Genomic DNA, 23,463 nt, shown 5'->3' with positions numbered 1-23,463 from the left:
TGTAAATAACATTTACACAACAGTCTGTTTATAAAATATATGGTTCCTTAAATTTCAAGATTATGTGTCAAATATATATAAAAAACAATGTAGACTTAGTAGAACCTTTCAAAACCTTTTTCCCACAGGACTAGTTGATGTGACAATTTTTTTTTAAATATTATTAAAACTAATTACTAATTAAAAACTAAAACTATAATTACAAATGTTCAATTTTATTAAATAACTATATATACCTATTTGAAGATTTCCTGAGAGAAATATCTTAACAAATGATGTTGTATTAACACCAAAGTACTGTAAAACTCTTTTGGGAACAGAACATGTCTGGAATAGGGAATAGTCAGGCTGCTGAGACCCCCAGGAAAAAAACAGTATACCCCTGAGAAGCTGGACGAGGCATTAAAAGCAATCCAGGAAGGAAAAGGCCTTTGGGAGGTTGCTAGGGAGTTTGCAATTCCTAACACCACGCTTCAAGATAAGAGAAAAAGTACACTCATGACCCTTGTTCCAACCTGGCAATGACACCTGAAGAGGAGAGCCAGCTGGTGGGCTACATAAAGTGGATGGCAGACCATGCATAACCTCTTTCAACACTGGTCATAACGCTTTTAGCCTTAGAAATTATTAGAGTAAGTGGAAGACCAACTCTGGTTAATTTGGAGCATGGCCTGAGTGACAACTGGTGGTCAGGGTTCAGGAGTCGCAACCCTGAATTGTAGAGTAGAATTCCACAGAGCCTTGAGTATGCCAGGGCCCAAGGAGAAACTACATGGGAGGATAATGTCAGACAGCTGGGACCATAGACACCAAGAAAACAATTGGTAACACACTACACTGTGAAGGACTGAAATCCTGCAGCATCCGCAATGTCCCCCTGCTCAAGAAAGCACATGTACAGGCACGTCTGAAGTTTGCCAATGAACATCTGAATGATTCAGAGGAGAACTGGGTGAAAGTGTTGTGGTCAGATGAGACCAAAATCAAGATCTTTGACATCAACTCAACTCGCTGTGTTTGGAGGAGGAGGAATGCTGCCTATGACCCAAAGAACACCATCCCCACCGTCAAACATGGAGGTGGAAACATTATGCTTTGGGGGTGTTTTTCTGTTAAGGGGACAGGACAACTTCACCGCATCTAAGGGATGATGGATGGGCCATTCCCTCAGCCAGGTCATTGAAAATGGATATTCCAGCATGACAATGACCCAAAACACACGGCCAAGGCAACAAAGGAGTGGCTCAAGAAGAAGCACATTAAGGTCCTGGAGTGGCCTAGCCAGTCTCCAGACCTTAATCCCATAGAAAATCTGTGGAGGGAGCTGAAGGTTCCAGTTGCCAAACATCAGCCTCGAAACCTTAATGACTTTAATGATCTGCAGAGGAGTGGGACAAAATCCCTCCTGAGATGTGTACAAACCTGGTGGCCAACTACAAGAAATGTCTGACCTCTGTGATTGCCAACAAGGGTATTGCAACTAAATACTAAGTTATGTTTTGCAGAGTGGTCGAATACTTATTTCACTCATTCAAATTCTAATCAATTTATAAAAAAAAAATGTTCTTGATATTTTTGTTGTTATTCTGACTTTCACTGTTGAAATAAACCTACCATTCAAATGATAGATTGATAAATCTTTGTCAGTGGGCAAACGAACAAAATCAGCAGGGGATAAAAAAAAATTCCCTCACTGTATGAACCCATCAATAAAAATCATGGTTGTGAAGACAACCCACATCTTGTCTTCAACTGTGACAAAACCGGTTTCAGGGACAGTCAAAACAGTAAAGGGGGAGTGTGTTGGTGCCAAAAAACACCACCAGGGAACACATCACTGTTCATGCTTGTGTGCAGCAGGTAATGGCATCCCACCTTTCATCATCTTCCCACTCTGCCTCTCCAGCACTGCCTGCTCCCTGGAAGGTCTCAAAGATGTTCTCTATGGAGTCTCCCTCAAGGGCTACATGGTTGGTGAGCTCTTTGTAAAGTGGCTGGTCCAACCACCACCACCACAGCCCCGAACACATCTCCCACATCCCCAACCACATAACCCACAGCCCCGACCGCTACCTCCACCAGCACAGCCCGGACCACATCTCCCACAGCCTTGACCACATTACCCACAGCCCTGACCACCACAGCCCCAACCACATAACCAACAGCCCCGACCACCACCACAACAGCCCAACCACTTAACCCACAGCCCCAACCACCACCACATCCCCAACCACCACCAAAGCCCTGACCACATAACTCACAACCCCGACCACTACCACAGCCCAACCACATAACCCACAGCCCCAACCACCACCACCACAGCCCCAACCACCACCAAAGCCCTGACCACATAACTCACAACCCCGACCACCACCACAGCCCTGACCACATAACCCACAGTCCCGACCACCACCACCACAGCCCCAACCACATAACCCACAGCCCCAACCACATAACCCACAGCCCCAACCACCCCAGCCCAAACCACATAACCCACAGCCCCGACCACCACAGCCCCAACCACATAACCCACAGCCCCAACTGAGATATAGGTTTTTCAGTGAGTAGGGAGTTGCAGTAGTCAAGACGGGAGGTTATGAATGTATTAGGGTTTCAGGAGCAGGACGGGAGAGCGAAGGTCTGAGTTTGGCGATGTTGCGAAGATGGAAGAATGAAGGTTTTACAGTCTGTTAGACGTGCTGATCAAAGGAGTGTAGAGTCCATAATGACGCCAAGGTTACGTGCGTGGGGGGATGGAGAAATAACGGTGTCATCAATGCTGAGATTGAAAGTGCCAGTTTGGGTGAGGGTGGATTTGGTTCCAATGAATAGAAGTTCTGTTTTGTAACTGTTTTGTTTGAGGATGTTGTCCTTCATCCATGCTTTTATCTGGAGCAGAATCTGGTGGTTAACGGTGTCAAAGGCAGCACTCAGGTCTGAGGTGAATCAGGAAGCTGAGGGAACCGGCATCAGCAGAGAGGAGAAGGTCCTTGACGGCTTTGAGGAGTGCTGGTTCTGTAATATGGATTGGCCGGAAACCAGACTAAAGAGGTTCATATGGATTATTTTCTAGGAGGTAGGCTTGGAGCTGTTGAGTTTGTTTGAGATGTAGGAGGACCTAGCAGCACTGAGTGCATCTCTGTAAGCTGAAAGTTGGTGTTTGTAGGCTTCAGTGTGGACAATGAGCCCCGATTTTCTCACCCGGCGTTCAAGGCGACGACCAACTTGCTTCATGGTTCGGATCTCAGATGTAAACCAGGGGGATGAGGAGGTGAAAGAAACATGTCTAGATTTTTGTGGTGCCAGAGAGTTGAGGGAGACAGACAGTAGTGTTGAGATGGTTAGCTTGTTCTTCAGGTGATTTGAGGGTGGAATCAATAGGAAGAGCAGAGAAGATGGCATCTGATAGTTGATAGAGAGGGTCAACAGCTTTGATGTTACTAAAGGAGATTATGCACATGTCAGTGTTTTGTGGTGCATTGGAATAAAATGAGAAATTAATTATCTTGTGGTCAGACAACAGAAATGAAGATGTAGTTCTATGGGTAATGGTAAGGAAATGAAGATGGAGTAATGGGTAATGGTAAGGGCGACGGAGCAGACGAGATCAAGTATGTGACCTTTGATATGGGTGGGGAAATTAACATGTTGGATACAGTTAAAACAGTCCAGGACAGCGATGAAATCAGAGGTACGTTTGGAGCTAGGTGAGTAAAAGTGAATATTCATGTCGCCATGCAGGAAAATGCGAGAGGAGAGTTATGCAGCAATGGTGAGTAGTCCAGCTAAGTCAGAGAGGAATGAGTCATTAGCTTTTGGAGGACGATAAATAAGGATGATGGTCGGGGAGTTTGTTGATTTACAGGCAATATATTCAAATGAGGTGAAGGATGGAAGAGACTCAGTGATTTTAAAATGGGATTTGTACAGTACAGCAAGGCCACCACCACGACCTGTTAGGCGGGGGTGGGACAGATAGCTAAAACCACTGGGAGTGGCTTGATTTAATATGAAACAATCTCCAGGTGTTTGCCACATTTCAGTTAGGAAAAGTACAGCTTGTTGTCCAGTATTAATTCATAGAGCAGGGGGGCTTTATTAGTCATGGAGCGGGTGTTTAGGAGAGCAATGTTAGTAAAGCAAAATGTAGAAGCGGAGTTGTAGATTGTGTTAGGTTGAAGGGAATGTAGGCAATTATGGTTTACAGATTTAAACGTCGGAGGACAGTTTGCGGCGTAAGCCTCGATGTGAGTAGGAGCGTCTACGTAGGATGCCAGACAAACGGGCATGCGCCATTACATCAGAAGAAATGTGATTGGATTGTAGATTGTAGATCGTCGGGGGAGTAATACTTAGTTTGAAAGAAAATGGCTGGTGGGAACCACAGTAGTGCTGGGCAGAGGATTGCCAGAAGGAGTAGATGGGAGTCAACCGGCAGATACAAGGCATCAATAGTAGTTGAGGTAAAGTCACAGAGGAACCTGCTCTGCCAACCGGACATTCAATCAGTCCACAGCGCCGCCACCTATCATTTAGCACTAGCAGCCACATATCATTTAGCACTAGCAGCCACCTATCATTTAGCACTAGCAGTCACCTATCATTTAGCACTAGTAGCCACCAATCATTTAGTACTAGCAGCTACCAATCATTTAGCACTAGCAGCTACCTATTATTTAGCACTAGCAGCCCCCTATCATTTAGCACTAGCAGCCCCCTATCATTTAGCACTAGCAGCCATCTATCATTTAGCACTAGCAGCCAGCTATCATTTAGCACTAGCAGCCACCTATCATTAACACTAGCAGCCACCTATCATTTAGCACTAGCAGCCACTGTCAAACCACATTCTGAACAAAAGCCCAGACCAACAGAGAAAACCAAAGGGAAAGTGGAGACTCATGATTGTAGAAGATTTGGTAAATGTTACATCACTGTTTTTGTTATTTTTCATATCAAATGTAATCTTTCATTTCTAATTCATAATATACTATTGAAATGTATTTATTCTGTGTCTTAGAATATATAGTGGGTATAGAAAAGAATCACCCCCCGTTAAAATAATCACATTTTGTTGCTTTGCAGCCTGAAATGAAAACGGACAAAAAACTAAAGGTTTTATTCAGCTGTATTTACAACTTATAACATCTAAATGAAAAATATAATACCAATTAAAAAACAGAATCACCTTCTCAATAACACACAAATCCAATTGACTTTCAACTGTGATCAGCTGTGGTCATTTTGATTAGCTCAGCATGAAACAAGCTTTTCCTGAAGCATTTCAGTCCTTGGTAGTGCAACTGAAGAAAACAATCAACTATGGGTGGCAAGGCATTGTCAAAAGATCTCTGGGATAAAGTTGTGGACAGGCACAAGTCAGGAGATGGATACAAAAAAAAATCAAAGGCTTTATCAGTGCCTAGAAGCACAGTGAAGTCTATTATTAAGAAGTGGAAGGTATTTGGAACAACACAGACCCTCCCTGGGTCAGGACGTAGCTCCGAACTGGATGAAAGAGCCAGGAGGAAACAGGTCAGAGAGGCTACCAAGAGGCCTACAGCAACTCTGAAGAAGTTACAGGAATTCATGACAAAGAGTGGTCATTGTGTGCATGTGACAACAATATCACAAATTCTCCACAAATGTGGCTTGTATGGGAGGGCTGCAAGAAAAAAGCCACTCCTCAAGAAAGGCCACATGCAATCACGACTGAGCTTTGCCAAAATGCACCTTGAAGATTCTAAGGCCACGTGGAAAAGGTGTTATGGTCAGATGAGACTAAAATTGAATTATTTATGTCTGGCGAAAATCCAATACAGCTAACCATCCAAAAAACACCATTCCTACAGTAAAGCATGGAGGTGGTAATATCATGTTATGGGGTTGTTTCTCTGCAGCAGGGACTGGAGCACTTATCAGGATAGAAGGAAAAATGGATGGGGCAAAATACTGTCAAATTCTTGAGAAAAATCTGCTGTTTTCTGCCAGAAAGTTGTCAATGGGAAGAATATTTACCTTCCAACATGACAATGACCCAAAGCACACAGCAAAACTGACCACACAGAGGTTGAAGGAGAAAAAGGTGAATGTCCTTGCATGGCCTAGTCAGAGCCCGGACTTAAACCCCATTGAAAATCTGTGGAATGACTTGAAGACAGCAGTCCACAAACGGTCACCATCAAATTTAACTGAACTTGAGCAGTTCTGCAAAGAAGAGTAGTCAGATATTGCAACGTCTAGATGTGCAAAGTTAGTAGAGACATATCCCAACAGACTAAAGGCTGTAATTAAAGCAAAAGGTGGTTCAACAAAATACAGACACAAGGGGGTGATCCTTTTTCCAACCCAGTGATTATGTTTTTTTATTTTTTTCTGACATGTTGGTGTTATATCTTTCACTTGGATGTTATAAGTTGCACTGAGTAAATACAGCTGAATGAAACAAAAACTGTGTCTGTCTTCATTTCAGGCTGCAAAGGAACAAAATGTGATTATTTTAAAGGGGGGTGATTCTTTTCTATACCCACTGTACTTATCTAGATATGAACAAACCAGCTGTCAGTCCTGTCATAAGAACATTCTGTGAGAGGATACAACTTGATGATTCATCAGTCAGGATAGTTGAACTTGGATTGACTGACCTGAGAATCACAAGACTAGTATAGAGTAGCCACTCTTATCAACTAGGGACATATTCCAATCTTTACTTCCTGACAACATACTGTAGAGTTATCTAGTCATGGCTCAAGGTAGGGTGATTAAGCTAGACCTTTGAACCTGTATGGAGACTCTACAGAAGCATCTGTATAGTATTGACATTTCAGTGTTGGCATGTGATCAGAAACACAGGGTGGAGGTTAGGCATGTATGGATGAGCTGAATTAGGTCAGATAGGCCTAAGCCAATATTAGACACACCCTTGGTCAGTGGAGAAGTCATGGAGGTAACATGGAGTTGGTTCATGTTTCATTACAAAAGTATTGTTAAACTGTATTTAGTTGTCATAAACTTTTGTCTTGCACTGAGGTTGTACACTGTTGTCATACTTTGCTGAATACTTTGTGTAACAACTGTTTTATCACCTACAATTTTGTAATACATTTTCTCGAGTAGATTATATTGGTTTCCTGAGTAGTTCATTTATTGTTTATAGTGTATTTTGATTAATTAAATTTCTAGGAGAACTCACCAACGAACCTAATGACCACATCGTATATCAGAGGATTGTGACAAGAGCCATCATTCAGCATTACCGGTCCGATTATATCTTTTAACGCGACTGTGTTGTCTGGTTGCAGTAACAATGATTTACAGAGGAAAATGTTATGATTTGTTTCTCAAAGATTGATATGTTTCAACACAAATGTGTCATACATCCACAGATTTCGATGGGGTTTTATTTAGCGATTTTGCTGCCATCTTCACTTAGCTATGTACCGTTAAACTGAAGGCATTAATCAATCAATCAATCAATCAAAATTTATTTATAAAGCGCTTTTTACAACAGCAGTTGTCACAAAGTGCTTTACAGAGACACCCGGCCTTAAACCCCAAGGAGCAAACAACAGTAGTGTTGAATTTCAGTGGCTAGGAAAAACTCCCTAAGAAGGTCGAATTTTAGGAAGAAACCTAGAGAGGACCCAGGCTCAGAGGGGTGACCAGTCCTCTTCTGGCTGTGCTGGGTGAGATATTAAGAGTCCAATTGGAATAATTAATAAATGCATGTGGGCTAAATCCAGAGTCTATTTCAATTTAGACTAGGTCAGAAGTATGACCAGGTGGACAAGGACAGGAACAGCAACGGTCCCCCCAAACCAGGTAATCCGCAGGTGTGGACCAGGACCTCATCTCCTTCTAAAATTTAAAATTGGAGGAAACTGAGAAAAGTTAGTAGTACATCCCTCATGTCCCCCAGCACAATAATATAGCAGCGTAACACCTTGGAAACTGAGACGGGGGGGGTCCGGTGACACTGTGGCCCTACCCGGGGGAGGCCCCGGACAGGGCCCAACAGGCAGGAAATCAATCCAACCACATTGCCAGGCATCAACCAAAGGGACACCCACCAACCGCAACCCCCCTGAATGGGGGCCGAGTATTGCTAGCAGCGTACAGCCCAATTGCACAAGTGCGCAATAGACAGTCAACAACAAGCCAGTGACTCTTCCCCCGAAGGGCATTGGAGGGAGGGCATCCCAGTGGCGACGAGAGCCCACCTGGCAAGACAGCAAGGGTGGACAGTATCAAGCCTACTGGTCACCTTCACGCCCCCGGGCCAGGCTACACCTAATTATAAACCGTGCTGTAGAGATGAGTTTTTAGTAGACACTTGAAAGTTTGCACTGAGTTTGCATTTCTAACCTTAATTGGCAGATCATTCCACAGGAGTGGAGCTCTATGAGAAAAGGCCCTGCCGCCAATTGTTTGTTTAGAAATTCTAGGTACAATTAAAAGGCCTGCGTCTTGCGATCTAAGGTTACGTGTAGGTATGTATGGCTGGATCATTTCAGCAAGGTAAGTAGGAGCAAGTCCATGTATTGATTTATAGGTTAAGAGTAAAACCTTAAAATCAGCCCTAACCCTAACAGGCAGCCAATGTAAGGATGCCAGGACAGGAGTAATGTGTTCAAATTTTTTTGTTCTAGTTAGGATTCTAGCAGCTGTGTGCAGCACTAATTGAAGTTTATTTATTAATTTGTCTGGATAACCAGAGATGAGAGCATTGCAGTAATCTAATCTAGAAGTAACGAAAGCATGGATAAATTTTTCTGCATCAGTTTTTGATAGGAAGTTTCTAATTTTTGCGATGTTTCGAAGATGAAAATAAGCAACTCTTGAGACATATTTTATATGTTCTTCAAAGGAGAGGTCAGGGTCAAGGGTAACGCCAAGGTTTTTTACAGTTTTTTGGGATACGACCATGCAGCCGTCGAGGTTCACAGTGAGATCTGCTAACAACGCTCTTTGTTTTTTGGGTCCTAAAAGGAGCATTTCTGTTTTATTTGAGTTTAAGAGCAAGAAATTCTCTGTCATCCACTTCCTAATATCTGAAACGCATGCTTCCAAAATAGCTAATTTAGGGGCTTCTCCATGCTTCATTGAAATATATAACTGTGTGTCATCAGCATAACAGTGAAAGTTAATATTGTGATTTCGGATTACATCGCCCAGAGGGAGCATGTATAGTGAGAAAAGTAATGGGCCCAGAACCGAGCCTTGAGGAACTCCGAAGCATACCTTTGACTTGTCAGAGGATATGCCATCCACACTAACGAACTGATATCTTTCAGATAAATAAGATTTAAACCAGGCTAGAACATGTCCACGTAGCCCAATATTGGTTTCCAGTCTCTCTAAGAGAAGGGAGTGATCAATAGTGTCAAAAGCAGCACTAAGATCAAGAAGCAACAGGACGGATGCGGAACCTTTGTCTGAGGCCATTTGAAGGTCATTTGTTACCTTCACGAGTGCAGTCTCAGTACTATGATGGGATCTGAAACCAGACTGGAATATTTCATAAATGTTTTTTGTCTTTAGGAAGGCATTCAGTTGTTGGGAAACACATTTTTCTAAGATTTTTGAGAGGAACGGGAGGTTCGATATTGGCCTATAATTGTTTAATATGTCGGGATCTAGATTAGATTTTTTTAGAAGAGGCTTAATTTCCGCAATTTTTAGTGAGTTTGGTACGCATCCGGAGGAAAGGGAGCAATTTATTATGTTCAGCATTGGCTGACCTAGCACAGGAAATAACTCCTTAAGTAATTTTGTAGGAATCGGGTCTAGCTGAGAGTTTGTGGGTTTAGAACTCATTACAAATTTTGTAAATGTGTCGAGCGATACGGTATCAAAAAACTCAAGTGTCCCCATTGACACCTGATCAGGGAGGCTCCGGAAATTTTCCGGACAACTGAGATTTTTAGGACCATAACTATTTAGGGATTCAGTTATTTGTTTTCTAATGGTGACGATCTTTTCATCAAAGTAGTTCATGTATTCATTACAACTAAAGTGAAGACCCACTTCACATGCTAAGCTTTGCTTTTTTGTTAACTTTGCAACTGTATCAAAGAGAAATTTTGGATTGTTTTTGTTCGCCTCAATCAGGTTGGAGAAATAAGCTGATCGAGCAGACGTGAGTGATTTTCGGTATTGTACTGTACTGTCTATCCAGGCTAGTCTAAATACTTCCAACTTGGTGGAGCGCCACTTTCGCTCCAATTTTCTGGAGGCTTGCTTAAGTGCTCTAGTATTGTCGGTGTACCAAGGAGCAAGTTTCTTGTTGCGTATTTCTTTAGTTTTTAGTGGTGCAACTATGTCTAATGTATTTCGCAGTATTGAGTTTAGATCCTCGATTTGATCGTTTACAGATTTATTTACTCTGTCATTTATGAGCGAACTAGTAAGAATATCAAGGAATTTATTTGTAATCCGAGAATTTATAGTACGGCTTTTGAAACTCATTGTTTGGGGGGCAAGTGAATTTCTTGTTTTAACGGTAAATGTAATAAGACAGTGATCCGATAATCCAGGATTTTGGGGGTAAATTATTAGATCTACAATATCTATTTCCCGTGACAGGACTAAATCTAAGGTATGATTGTGGCAATGTGTTGGACCTGAGACATGTTGGATGAAACCCATTGAGTCGATTATGGCTTGAAAGGCTTTTTGAAGAAGATCATAGGGGTTTTCCATATGGATATTGAAATCGCCAAAAATTAGAATACTATCTGCCATGACTACAAGGTTAGACAAGAATTCTGGAAACTCATTGAGGAACAATGTGTATGGCCCGGGGGGCCTATAAATAGTAGCTATGTAAAATGATTTATCGGCCTGGTTAACTTTCATGAGTAAAACTTCGAACGAATGAAACTCTGTGATATGTTTGAGAGTAAGTTTATATTTACTGTCATAAATATTAGCGACACCCCCTCCTTTTCGGGATGCACGAGGGATATGATCACTAGTATAGCCAGGAGGAGAGGCCTCATTTAAGGCAGTGAACTCATTTAAGGCTTTAGCCACGTTTCACATAAACCAATAGCATCTAGTTTATGATCAGAGATTAATTCATTTACCGCAACTGCCTTTGGAGCAAGAGATCTAATATTTAGGAGTCCCATTTTGAGATGCGAAGTGATACAATAATTTTTATTTTTGACCGAGGTGGAGGAAGGCTTTATCTTAATAAGGTTGTTTTTGTTAGCACTACCTTGTTTTACTTTTCTCAGCCTGGAACGAGTCACAGTGGCAATAGGTAAAGCTGTACTAACTACTCTGGCTATGCTATTGACAGACTCCACTATGCTAGCAGGCTGGCTAACAGCCTGCAGCCTGACCTGCACCCTATCTCATGTTAAAGCTATAGGAGTGAGACTCCTGTCAATGTTCCTAGACAAAAGAAGAGCACCACTCCAGCTAGGATGGAGTCCGTCGCTCCTCAGCAGATCAGGCCTGGCCCTATTTCTGGGAGAGTCCCAAAAAGAAGGCCAGTTATCTACAAACTCTACCTCCTGCGACGGGCAGAACTCTGTTTTCAGCCAGCGATTGAGTTGCGCAAGTCTGCTGTAGAGCTCGTCACCACCCCTAGCTGGGAGGGGGCCAGAGACAATTACTCGATGCGACACATCTTTCTAGCTAATTTACACGCTGATGCTATGTTCTGCTACGTAACCTCTGACTGTTTCATCCTAACATCGTTGGTGCCAACGTGGATAACAATATCTCTGTACTCTCTATACTTGCCAGTTTTAGACTTCGCTAGCACCAACCCCAGATTTGCGGCTACGTCGGTGGCTCTGCCCCCCGGTAAACAATGTACGATCGCCGGCTGATTCTTTAGTCTAATACTGCGTGTGATGGAATCGCCAATGACTAAAGTTTTCAGTTTTTCAAGTCCACCGGTAGAACATGCCTGCCGACCATTCCCCTCCGAAGACGGCTCGGGCCTTGACTCCGACTCCAGTGGGGAAAACCTGTTCAAAGTCTCAGTTGGTTTTAGCAACGATTCAGGTTTAACTGGTCGACGGCATTTCTTCCCAGTGACCAAGAGAAAGTTATTGCCCGGCTGCAGGAGCTGTGCCGGGGGGCTAACAAAACTATCGTTTCTACCTGGTGGCACTGACGCAGATTTTTCTATTTCTACACTAGCATAATCCTTGCCTGGCATTTGCGTCAGAAGCCGAGCCTCTAACTCTGCTATCTTTTACTCTTGTGAGTAACTGTATAAGTCCCTCCCAAGCAATGCATTTGACTGGATTAACGTATTTTGAGGCATTAGCCCAAGCAGTGCATTTGAGTGGGTTAAGCAGAGACATTGTAATGGCTATATTTACTCAATCTTATCAACAGAGCACTGTCCTTCCAAAAAATTATTACGTTTTTCCTCCATCTTTGCTGCTTTTCTGATATATTGCAACCTAGGTAGGAACTAAAAACTTTCAGGAAAAGTATTCAATCCAGAAATAGTGAAACCACGCTAAGCCCGCTTTCAACAAGCCTGTGCATCGAGGTTTGTTTGAAAACTGACAACCAACAGAAATCTTGCCGCTGAGAATCAGCAACAACTTTTTTTAATAGGCAAGTTTCCAGACCTCCGAAGAGGCCAGATGAGATTCGAGGTGTGGCCTCGCAAGACTAGTTCTACGGAGACCTCCGTCTGGGTTTTTGCTGTGTGACGTGTGAGACTTTATATAGACCGGTGTTTCCTTCTAGATCATGTCCAATCAATTAAATTTGCTACAGCTGGAATCCAGTCAAGTTCTAGAATAAATCAGTCAAATGTATTTATAAAGCCCTTTTTGCATCAGCAGATGTCACAAAGTGCTTTTACAAAACACCTGGCCTTAAACCCCAAGGAGCAAACAACAGTAGTGTTGAAATTCAGTGGCTAGGAATAACTCCCTAAGAATGCCAACAATTAAGAAAAAACCTAGAGAGGACCCAGGCTCAGAGGGGTGACCAGTCCTCTTCTGGCTGTGCCAGGTGAACATATTAAGATTACAATTGTAATAATTAATAAATGCGTGTGGGCTGAGTCTAGAGTCTATTTAAACTTAGTCCAGGTCGGAAGCATGACCTGATGGACAAGGAAAGGGACAACACGGGGGAGGGGGAGGTGTCAGCACAGTGGGAACTGAAATTGTCAGGCATTATCTCAATCTGAAACACAACCAGGAAGACTCTGGACAGGGACGGGTGCCCCAAGCCAGGTACTCTGCAGATGTGGGCCAGAACCTCATTCCCTCCTAAGTTCAAAAAGAGGAGAAGACTGGGAATATTCAGAAAATGCATTCTGAAGGATGATAAAAGGACACAATGCATCTCATTTCAATTAAGGCAAAAGGGCTGAATACATATATAAATGAGTTTCAGATTAAAATGTTCAACTATTTCAAGTTTTTTTGCATTGTCATTATTGGATATTGTGTGTAGATTTTTTTTATGGCTTTTAAAATAAGTAAATAATAAGTGGTGCAAACACCCCCTCTCCTGTACAAGTGTCAGGCCAAGGTGATTCACCAGAGGAGAACCACCTGGCCCGGGTCTGTCAAATGGGGCTCTTGAACACAATCCAGCAATTAGCCCTGACCGCTTCCACCCCTTCACAAGGCACACCTGCCCCCAATCTGGTCTTGTCGGGGTTGGATAAAATGGCTCCAGGAAAGCAGCTCTGGTCAGCAAGTACTGAAAGACAAAAATAGAAGTAAAATGCTGTTAAATGCTGAATTCAGATTCAGTTTTTGTTGTTCTTTCAGTTTTGAATCAATCTCTTTTTGTAAATTAATACCCTCCAGGGTCCATACCACTGGCACTGTGTCCTTTCTCTCTGTCTTTTAACAATACACACAACAAAATATGGACAAAGTGAAGGAATCTAAATATTTTCTGAAGGCACTATAAGACTTTTTATGTTATATTACTGAATTACAAATCGTACATTGAATTTAATTCTGTTAAATATGTTATTAAAAAACACATACACACACACAAAGGCAAATCTTTTAGAAGAAAAAAATATAAATGTATGTAAATCATATTTTATGCCTAAAACATGTTGCTGACATGGTTAGCTTAGTCACCATGGCTTTATGATGTGTAAACATTTAGTGTTAGATGCAGTGGTAACAGCAGGTCTAGCAAGAAAAAGTGTTGAAACTGTTTACTTTTCACACCTCAGACTTGTTTTGTCCAATACACTTTATTTTTAGATACATGTTATTGCTACACTTTTTAAAGGAAGTCATATCTTATTTTTTTTTAAACACAACTCAAGTTCCTAATAAACAGTTTTTTTTGTCTTTATAATAACGGTCTATCTACTAGAGAAACCCTAATGCTACCCATGCAATGTAACTCAATTTCTTTGAGATACCAGTGTTTTAATATTGTGCATGGACTACACTCAATAATATAATATTGATTCAACCAAAATATTTAAGGCAGTAATTAATTCACACAAATTACACATTTCATAAACATAAAACACGTGTATTTTCTCTGGCACTTTTCCATGTTTCATATTGATAAAAACATTTCACAACATTCAATTTCAGTTGGTCATCATGTTTCAGTTTTACTACAAAAGCACTGAAAAGCTTAAGTTGAGCCAAGCTTTCTCACCATTCGACCAGGAGGCATGTGGTTGTGTGTTGTTATGTGTTTGCTGACCAAGTAATGTAAAAGTGGAGCTCTTTAATCTCACCCTTCTTGTGTTATTGTGAGGAATTACATATAATTACTGAGAAAGTAAACATGTAGTGTTTTGATACTTGGCAAAGAAGACATACTTAGACAAAAATACCGGGAAACCTTTCAAATAAATCACACTTAAGGTAAGTATGGAGTGCTGGTGAAACTTTATTAGGGGTCTGTAATACACCCTCTCTAAGGCATATACAATTTGTTCATTGATTCAAAACTAACATTACATAACCTAAAATCATGTGCCACACCTTTATTTCTCACACATGGAATCCATTCAACTAATTATTTAACTTAAAATAAATTTGGTTGTTGTATGTAGGTTTCACAACAAACTAGAATTTGCTGTTAGTGTAGCAATTTTGTACAAAAGAAACAAAAACAAATAAGATTAGTGGACTGAGCATAAAAACAGTAGACTGAGCATTAATAAATTACAATATTAAATATTTAATTTAATATACAAAGAAATATGTAAGGTGCAAGAATTGTCCAGTTGAAGGTTGTGTCTGTGCGTGAGGAGGGGCTATTGATTTATCCAGTTGTGTGTTTATGTGGAGAGGGGTCATAGATTTGTGTAGTAGAGGGTTGTGTGTGTGTATGTGGAGAGGGGTCATAGATTTGTCTAGTGGAGGGTTGTTTGTGTATGTGGAGAGGGGTCATAGATTTGTCTAGTAGTGGGTTGTGTATTTATGTGGAGAGGGGTCATAGATTTGTCTAGTTGAGGGTTATGTGTTTATGTGGGGAGGGGTCATAGATTTGTCTAGTTGAGGGTTGTGTGTTTATGTGGGGAGCAGGCTATAGTCAGTTTGACTCTGGGGCATGTTCATGAGGCCTACTGTTGTAGGAAAGAAGTTGTTGTTGTGGTGTGAGGTTTTGATCCTGATAGACCTCAGCCTTCTGCCAGAGGGGAGAGTTCTGAATAGTCAATTTCCAGGGTGAGAGGGATCAGCCCCAATCTTTGCCCGTACCTCTGCATCCTGGAGTCGTGTAGGTCTTGTAGGGATGGCATATTACAGCCAATCACCCTCTCTGAAGAGCGGATGATGACGGTGATGGAGGAGGTCAGGATGGACTTTATGATGGCAGTGTACAGATGCACCATCATGGTCTTTGGCAGGTTGACATTTTTCAGCTGCCACTGGAAGTACATACGCTGCTGAACTTTCTTTGTAAGCGAGTTGATGTTCAGCTCTGACTTGTGGTCCTGGGCGATGGTGGTGCTCAGAAAGTGAAAGGACTCCACAGAGTTGACTGCGGAGCCACCCAGGGTGATGTGGGGAAGGGCAGCTGGGTTTCTCCTGAAGTCCACTATATCATCTCCACTGTCTTTAGGGTGTTGAGCTCCATGTTGTTCTGACTGCCCCAGGACACCAGATGGTCAATCTCTCACCTGTAAGCTGACTCATCTCCATCATTAAATAGTCCAATGAGGGTGGTGTCATCCACTAACTTCAGGAGCTTGAGAGTGGTGACTGGAGGTGTAGCTGTTGGTGTACAGGCAGAAGAGTAGTGGGGACAGGACACAGCCTTGAGGGAGCCGGTGCTGATGGTCAGGGGGTCAGACAAGTGCTTCCCCAGTTTCACATGCTGCCTCCTGTTGGACAGGAAGGCTGTGATCCACCTGCATGTGGACTCTGGCACGCCCAGTTGGGATAGCTTGTCTTGGAGCAAAGTGGGAATTATGGTGTTGAATGCAGAACTGATTCTGGTGTAGGTTCCAGTGGAGTCCAAAGTGAAGAGCCATGCTTACCGCGTCTTCCACAGAACTGTTGGATTTGAAGGCAAACTACAGTGGGTCTAGTAGGGGGTTGGTGATTGGTCTTGAGGTGGGGCAGCACAAGGCGCTCAAATGACTTCATAACCATAGAGGTCAGGGCAACGGGTCTGTAGTTGTTAAGTCCTGTGATCCTTGGCCTCTTGAGGACAGGGATGATGATGGAGGACTTGAAACAGGCCGAGATGCAGCATGTCTCCAGTGAAGTGTTGAAGATGTCTGTAAATACAGCAGAAAGCTGATGCATTTTTTTAATGATTTTGAATTAAACTGCTGCACTGTGCCATATGATTCTGTTTTAATTGTCTACCAAAACAGTCAGCAACTTTTTTTGTCCCTTTGTTTAATGCATTTATGAAGTCTGGCTGTTATCTTTTATCGATATGACTCTATGTCCCTAATAACCTATTATAATGAGTCACATGAGCCAAATATATTGCTACCTTTGTAATAATGTACTGCCTTTGATGTTTGGAGTTCCTACTCATTTTGTCATCAGTGAGCAGGTCAAACACGCTACTATGGTGAAACTTACATCCTGCAGTTCTGTTCCACATGCCACGCAATTCTTATCAGATAAGCTCTAACCAAGATCTGACGTCAAAAGATTGTGTGTGGTGAAAAGACCAAAATGTACCCAAACAAGTAAGTCACATGGATAATTTACCCTCCCATCTAATCAGTGGTTTGTGGTGTTTCCTGATACATCTCAGACAAAAATAAGTATGCTGGAGTGTTGTTTTATCAGTAGAAGGTTTACAATTCTTCAACAACTTCTTGGCAACAACAAATAGACAAAAAAGCCTCTGTGTAACTCCTGCCTGCAGAACTTGACCCCATTCCTAAGGTAAAATGTGTTTTGAAAATTCAGACAAATATATCTTGTTTATTGCAGTTTAGATACCATTAATCTTTCTGGAGAACGTGTGATTCTAAAAAACTAATTCAGTCATTCTGAACAAGTTCTGGTTCCAAGGTTACAATCCTAATGCACATGTGTAGAATAATTAATGGTAAGATGGTCATTTTTACAAAAGCAGATTTAGGATGTTTTGTTGTAGAACACAAAACTTAATTTAACTTTAGACTAAAGATGGGTGATGTGTATGGAGCCAAATGGATTTCAAATGTATTGACTAAGAAAAGAAAAACCTAACTGAAATATTTCATAGTATGAAAAAACTACATTCAGTCTCTATTGGCGTGGAGGCAGGGCTTTATCTGGGCACTGAATTCTCACACCCGATTAGCCATGATTCACACCATTATAAGGTGGAAATCATAGCCTTTCCATGCACTGCTTTCCCAATACAATCTATGGAGAGAAGTTGAAGAATTAAACACTTGAATCTATTTTTTTCATACGATTGCATTTTTTTTTTCATACTATGAAATATTTCTGTTATATTTTTATTTTCTTACAGTAAATGCATTTGAGCTCAATTTGGCTCCATACGTGTGGGTATTGCATAAGCAATCAAGCCATATAACAAAATACTAGCTGTAGACAAACTCCAATTCAGATCCATTTAGAGCAATGAGGTTTGGGGGCAGGAAGGTGGATTCATTATTCATTGATTTATTAGAATGCAATGGTTGACAGAAAGAATTAAGCATAATCAATAAAAAAAAGCTCAACACCTGTCTAAAGCCGATATTATGTAGTTTAGGACCTTTAGAGATGCTAAGAAACGCTGATGACCTGCTCTGAAGCCTTAAAGAACTGTGGGAGAAAACATTGAGGGACTTAAGGTGAAAGGTAATCTGTTTTGTCCAGGAACTGAAAAATTGTACTGTAGGGCAGAATTGAGACATAACAGTCAGTTTCTTGCTTGTAGCTCTTTATTTTGAGCTTGAAGCCCTGTAGCAGATGTTTGTAACAAGAGGTTTAACATGCAGGTTATATGGATCGGAATAAAAGAAAGCCTTCAAATCACCAACATCAAATCCCCATATTTTCATTATTTGCTACCAAAGCGCTGCCTGATCCAGTGGAATTGTTAAGATAGGGGACTACACAATCAGCATTTTAGAAAATTACTCTGTAGCGCTATTTAAAGAATGTCCCTAATATTACCAGATGATGGCCTGGGTAATAGGTACCAGTTCTTCTCCACTCTGCCTGGTGGTATCCTTGGGGGTACAAGAAAGTTCCTTATTCCCTAGCTGTTATTCTAACCTTGTGCTCAATAGCCTAACCATTATGACTAAACTCAACCTAGCTTTAATGCATCCCTAATACATAATGCCTAAACCTGAAAGTAACTAAAATGTTAACACTGTCACAGGCACAGGCCAAAAAACCTGTTGGTGGTCACATCTTAATCTTGAATAAAATAACAAAAATACTATTGTGAGGCTTTATTGACCAGTCAAAGGTCATCATTAAATTTTACAGTTTTTCTCGATTGCTAACAAGTATCGGTCAATACTGAAACCACAATAACAAAACTCTTCACAAAGTGTGCATTTCTAAAATGCATCTTTGCCAAACAATTAATCTCACCTCCAAAACTCACTAAAACCACCAAAATACTTCATACATGTCTCAAAACAAGCTTGTTCCACCAAAACACTTGCAACAATTCTCACTCAGAAACACACACTTTCACTCATAACACACTGACCTAAAAAACACTAACAACAGGGATCATTACATAAATTATGTTTTATCTTGTAGGTTTTTAAAATAATTGTAAGTATTTGATCATAGAATAAGAAGAACACCTCACTTTATTGACTGTACTAATGTATACGGAAACAAGAATGAATCAGAAATGCAGCAATTTGAAGGAATATCCTTTATTTTGTCTACATCTTTGCATATAGTAAATTATACTTTTGAAAAGAAAAAACTAATTTACCCAAATTCCAGGGCTGCAACAAAAACAAATAAATATCAACAAGTATAATATAATCACTAGCCTCTCTGTATTGTAGGGGCCACTTTTTTCCAAGTTATACATTCTCTCTCTGTGAACATGACAAACAGCCACACTGTTGAGTCGGGTTTGTGTCATTGAAGAGCGCAGCCAGGTCTTCAGGCGTCTCAAGGCACTGAAGCTTCGCTCTGCTTTCCTTTTTCCTTTTTTATTCAAAATATTCACAAACTTGCTTACCATGTCATTAACTATCTGATATTCCGATTCTCAAATACATGTAAGTGAGTGTGTTTGGTCTTTTGAAAACCTTTATAAATAATCTTGATCTATAACGTGAGATGGGTGCCGCAATGTTGTCCTGTCAGTCGGATTTAGAGCACGTAATTCATCAGTTTCTCCCAAAATACATACAAGAAAGTGGTCGGTGAACTGTGAGAAGAATAGAGTAAACTTAATAGTTACTTCCACCTATGTTTGTCTGATATGAATAACATTTCGGCAAATTATATTTGAATAGATTGTTATTGCTGCTTCCACAGCCATCAGTGTGTATTTGACAAACTCCAAATGTATTATTTTACTCATGCTTATGTGTATTGAAATGTCTGAAACCTAAAATGAACATTATGAGGTTGAAAACACTGCATAGTTGTGATATATGACAGCGCTGAACACCTCCGACTCTGGCCAGCCCACGTGTGAAAGCACAGTTTGAATCTGGCAGTTAAGCGACGTCACTGAACATTCTAAATACAATGTGGGGCCGTACTCTCAGGGGCACAGAAGTAAAAATCCCATATATGCGACCATAACGGTCATTTTTTTATGCTGAGTATTTTTGTGTTGTTGACTGGCCTATGCCCATTTTTGATGCACGGCACCGTTATTCAATATTTTTCCCGTCCTGTTGTAATATTTTTTCATCTGATCTTTTGTCCCCACCACTTTTCAACACAAACTGACGCCCCTACCTGAACAGTTAAGGCAGGGGTGGGCAATACTTTTCACTGGGGGGCCACACTGAAAATGCCAGAGAGCATCGTGGGCCAGATTACCTTTTTAACCAACATGCCTAAAAAACACACAACATAGCTAACTCTGTTGACTTGCATATTATATTTATGCATATTTTTTTCCCATGCAACACCGTTTTCATAATTGAACTTAATTTACTTTAATAATGTATTTTTTGATTATTATTTTCTGTTCACAACTGTTATTATGGCAGGCAAAGGCCTAAAAAAATCCCTTTTTAGGGTTATTACTCAACAGAAATTTTACAACACATATTTACCTTAAAACTTATCTTTCAACACAACAGTGTAAGCTACATTACATAAGGTATAATGTATAACAGTTATATAGGTATAATAGTTATTAGGGCAGACATAAGTTTATGAAATCACTTCTGAAGATTTTCACTCAAAACAAATGTTGCTATAATTGCCGTCATCTAACTTCATACAGTATATTTTTTGTACTACGTGATTTTAACAACAGCGATTCCAGCAGCCCAGACCAAAGAAATAAACTTTTAGGGCTTCACACTCAATATGAACAGGAGAGCCTCGTATGGGCGTTGACAAGTGAGGTGAAGTCAGGAATAATTTCTGTTGAAGCAGTGTGCGGTTCTGTTGAAGCAGTGTGCGGTTCTGTTGAAGCAGTGTGCTGTACTACTGCAAGATGTTCATCAGTGAGGCTGCATCTACGCTTGGACTTGTTGTGAATTGTAGCATCGGGAGAGTTTTTGTATTTTGCTGCATGCTTGCTCTGGAAGTGCACAACTACAAGTAGTTTACTGTGGTGTAAGCTAGTTAGCGATCTGTTATTTTTTTGTGTAGTATTAGGCAGGACAATAAAACGCATAAAAATTCACCCTAGCCTCAAAAACAGCAAAAGAACGCTGGCTGAGCTGGAATGCTAGCATGTCCCAATAGCAAGTGAATTGAAACGAACCTTCGTTTAGTCTCTTCTAACCTGAATTAAGCTTAAAATTCCATAGCCTCAAAAAAGCACAAAAACTGGTCTCCTCTTTTATTTTACTACTGTAACCTCATTTCACAATGAAACTGAAAAATAACAACTGGTATAGGAAGTAAACATCTGGTCCTATATATTAATTGCGCTTAAACCTGCGTTACGTGGAAGTATATAAAAAAAAAAGCCTTTTCTGACTATTTCTAGTCTAGCGTTTGAAGTCATTGAATGGCGCAAGCCATATTTTATTAAGAAGAGGACATTCTCCTGATTAAAATGATGCCCCACTTGTACCTTGAAAATTAAATGAGTCACGTACATTATATTTCTTTTTTTTCCATACAACAGCATCACTCATCTTCTTGAGAGTTTAGGTGTTTACTAATGCAGATGAGTATTAGTAAGTAAACCGGAAACTGCAATGCAGACTTCTAGACAAAAGCGGAAGTTCGTTACTACGCTGGTGCACAGAGCCTATTGCGTATAGTACGTCCAAATGATAACTTCCGCGCGTGGATTGTGGTGCTGGTCCCTACGTATCATAGCAATGCAAATACCTTGTTTCAACTTAAAGGTATTTTAAACAGACAGTATGATACAGCTGTACTTATTACTGGGAGTGCCACAGGACTTTTAATTTGAAAATAAATAAATATGCAACAGTAAATAATCTGCGGACCTCGTCAGGTATTTTTTATTTTTTTATTATTTTTAATGTTTTGGATGTATCACGGGCCAGATAGAATGACTCAACAGGCCTTGTCTTGCCCTGGTCTGAGTTAAGGTGACCTCAGCCTGAGTACCTGTAATATAATGCATCATCTTACATTAAACCATTTTCTGTAATCTTTTGCAGAATGCAGTCTGAGAAGGAAATTGAGACATATGGAAACAAAAATATATTGCTGGTTGTCTACATCCTCACCTTTCTGATTGGCTTCCCAGCCAACATGGTGGCCTTCTACACCTTCAGCAAAAAGGTGAGGCAGAAAGCCATCCCAATTGATGTCCTGCTTCTCAACCTAACCATCTCGGACATTATCTTCCTGCTTGTCTTGCCATTCAAAATGAAAGAGGCAGCAGACAACATGAAATGGTACCTGCCCGACTTCCTTTGTCCATTGACCAACTTTGTCTTCTACACCACCATCTACAACAGCACCTTTTTTCTAACTGCCATCAGTGTTGAACGTTATCTGGGAGTGGCTTTCCCCATCCAGTACAAACTCAAAAGACGGCCATTGTACGCTATGGTGGCTAGTTTCTTCTTCTGGACAATTTCCATGGCTCATGTCAGTATTGTCTACATCATGCAATACCTTCACCAATCCAACACTAGCCAGACAGAACTGGGCAGGTGTTATGAAAATTTCACACAAGAGCAGATGGTGGTCTTAATGCCCGTTCGTTTGGAGCTCTTCCTGTTTTTATTCTGCTGTCCCTTTCTCATCTGCTGCTTCTGCTACATCAACTTTGTACAGATCCTTTCACAACGGCCAAACATCAGCCAAAAGAAGCGCCTGCGGGCCATTGGCCTGTCTCTGGGGACCCTGCTGGTGTTCGTTGTCTGCTTCGCACCCTTTAACCTGTCACACGTGGTGGGCTTCATTAAATGGGAGAGTCCCTCTTGGCGGGTGGAAGCAGTCTTGTCCAGTACCATAAATGCCTGCTTAGACCCGATTATCTTCTATTTCTCCTCGTCGGCCCTCAGTGGTACCTTTCACCACTTCCTTAAGAGCTTTGTGGAGAGAGTACAGCAGTTGTGTGGCCCCTGTAAGGCTCTCAACTCAAGAAGTCAGGACAGCCCACCAAACTCAAATGACAGCTTGTAGTGAATATTGTTGCAATTTACAGTATCTCACAAAAGTGAGTACACCCCTCACATTTTTGTAAAGATTTGAGTATATCTTTTCATGTGACAACACTGAAGAAATGACACTTTGCTTCAATGTGAAGTAGTGAGTGTACAACTTATAACAATGTAAATTTGCTGTCCCCTCAAAATAACTCAACACACAGCCATTAATGTCTAAACCGCTGGTAACAAAAGTGAGTACACCCCTAAGTGAAAATGTCCTATATTCTATAGAATATATACAGAATATAGAATATATT

The 23,463-nt window shown here is 41.0% G+C and overlaps 1 protein-coding gene across 1 annotated transcript; it reads left to right on the top strand.

Annotated features, from left to right (window-relative positions):
• The first annotated feature begins 22,205 nt into the window (after positions 1–22,205).
• On the top strand, positions 22,206–23,194 carry LOC105028373 (free fatty acid receptor 2-like). The gene has a single exon (XM_010901072.2). The coding sequence runs from the start codon at positions 22,206–22,208 to the stop codon at positions 23,178–23,180; it is 975 nt and encodes a 324-aa protein (XP_010899374.1). The 3' UTR covers positions 23,181–23,194.
• The last annotated feature ends 269 nt before the right edge of the window (positions 23,195–23,463 follow it).

Source organism: Esox lucius, chromosome 20 (assembly GCF_011004845.1).
Source record: "Esox lucius isolate fEsoLuc1 chromosome 20, fEsoLuc1.pri, whole genome shotgun sequence".
Classification (NCBI taxonomy): Eukaryota; Metazoa; Chordata; class Actinopteri; order Esociformes; family Esocidae; genus Esox; species Esox lucius.
This window is presented reverse-complemented; position numbering and strand designations above follow the sequence as displayed.